At 41.4% G+C, this 934-nt stretch overlaps 1 protein-coding gene across 1 annotated transcript in view; it reads left to right on the forward strand.

Moving 5' to 3' along the window:
• The first annotated feature begins 74 nt into the window (after positions 1 to 74).
• Positions 75 to 934, forward strand: part of LOC102201852 (protocadherin alpha-3-like) — a 14446-nt gene continuing 13586 nt past the window's right edge. The window contains exons 1-2 of the mRNA XM_005719972.1: positions 75 to 149; positions 696 to 878. Of these exons, the coding sequence (XP_005720029.1) occupies positions 75 to 149; positions 696 to 878 (258 nt within the window). The remainder of the gene's footprint in view (positions 150 to 695; positions 879 to 934) is intronic.

Raw genomic sequence — 934 nt, forward strand, 5'->3', positions numbered from 1 at the left:
TAAGCGTTAAAGGATTGATAAACTATGAGGAGAGGGAAAAATACGAAATAGAAATCCAGGCGTCAGATAAAGGTATGGCTCCTCTAACTACAGAAAAGAGCGTAAAAATAAAGATTGTTGACTTGAATGATAACGCACCTGAGATTGAGGTAACATCATTTTCAAGCTCAATCCCAGAAGATTCCAGACCTGGAACTACAGTAGCTCTTATCAGTGTAAACGACTTGGATTCTGGTCTTAATGGAAAAGTTATTTGTTTCGTAGGTGAGGGTGTTCCGTTTGCTTTATCACCATCTTTGCAGGATAAGATGTTTTCATTAGTGACCAAATCCCCTCTGGACAGAGAAAAACAGTCACAATATGAGTTGACAATAACAGCAAAAGACGCAGGTCAGCCTCCGTTATCATCTGAAAAGACAATAAGCGTTACGGTGTCAGATGTGAATGACAACAGTCCAGAGTTTTCACTCAGCCCATATACTTTCTATGTTACTGAGGGGAATAATCCAGGAGCTTCAGTGTTTTCTGTTAATGCATCTGATCGCGATGAGAATGACAATGCGCGCATTTCCTATCATATTATCAGAGACGGAAGTGAAGAGAATAAATTCACTTCATTTCTAAACATAAACTCTGAAAATGGGGACATTTTAGCGCTGAAAAGTTTTGATTTTGAAACACTGAAAACTTTCCAGTTCCAAGTTGTTGCCTCAGACTCTGGAACTCCGTCACTAAGCAACAATGTCACAGTCAACGTCTTCATCCTGGATCAGAACGACAACGCTCCAGTCATCCTGTATCCACTCAGCTCCAACGGCTCTGCTCAAGGTATGGAGGAGATTCCCCGAAACGTCAACGCAGGACACTTGGTGACTAAAGTCAGAGCCTATGACGCTGATATAGGATATAACGGCTGGTTGCTCTTTTCACTGCA

This window comes from Pundamilia nyererei, unplaced genomic scaffold, assembly GCF_000239375.1.
Source record: "Pundamilia nyererei isolate P.nyererei 1_Seehausen unplaced genomic scaffold, PunNye1.0 scaffold00001, whole genome shotgun sequence".
Taxonomy (NCBI): domain Eukaryota; kingdom Metazoa; phylum Chordata; class Actinopteri; order Cichliformes; family Cichlidae; genus Pundamilia; species Pundamilia nyererei.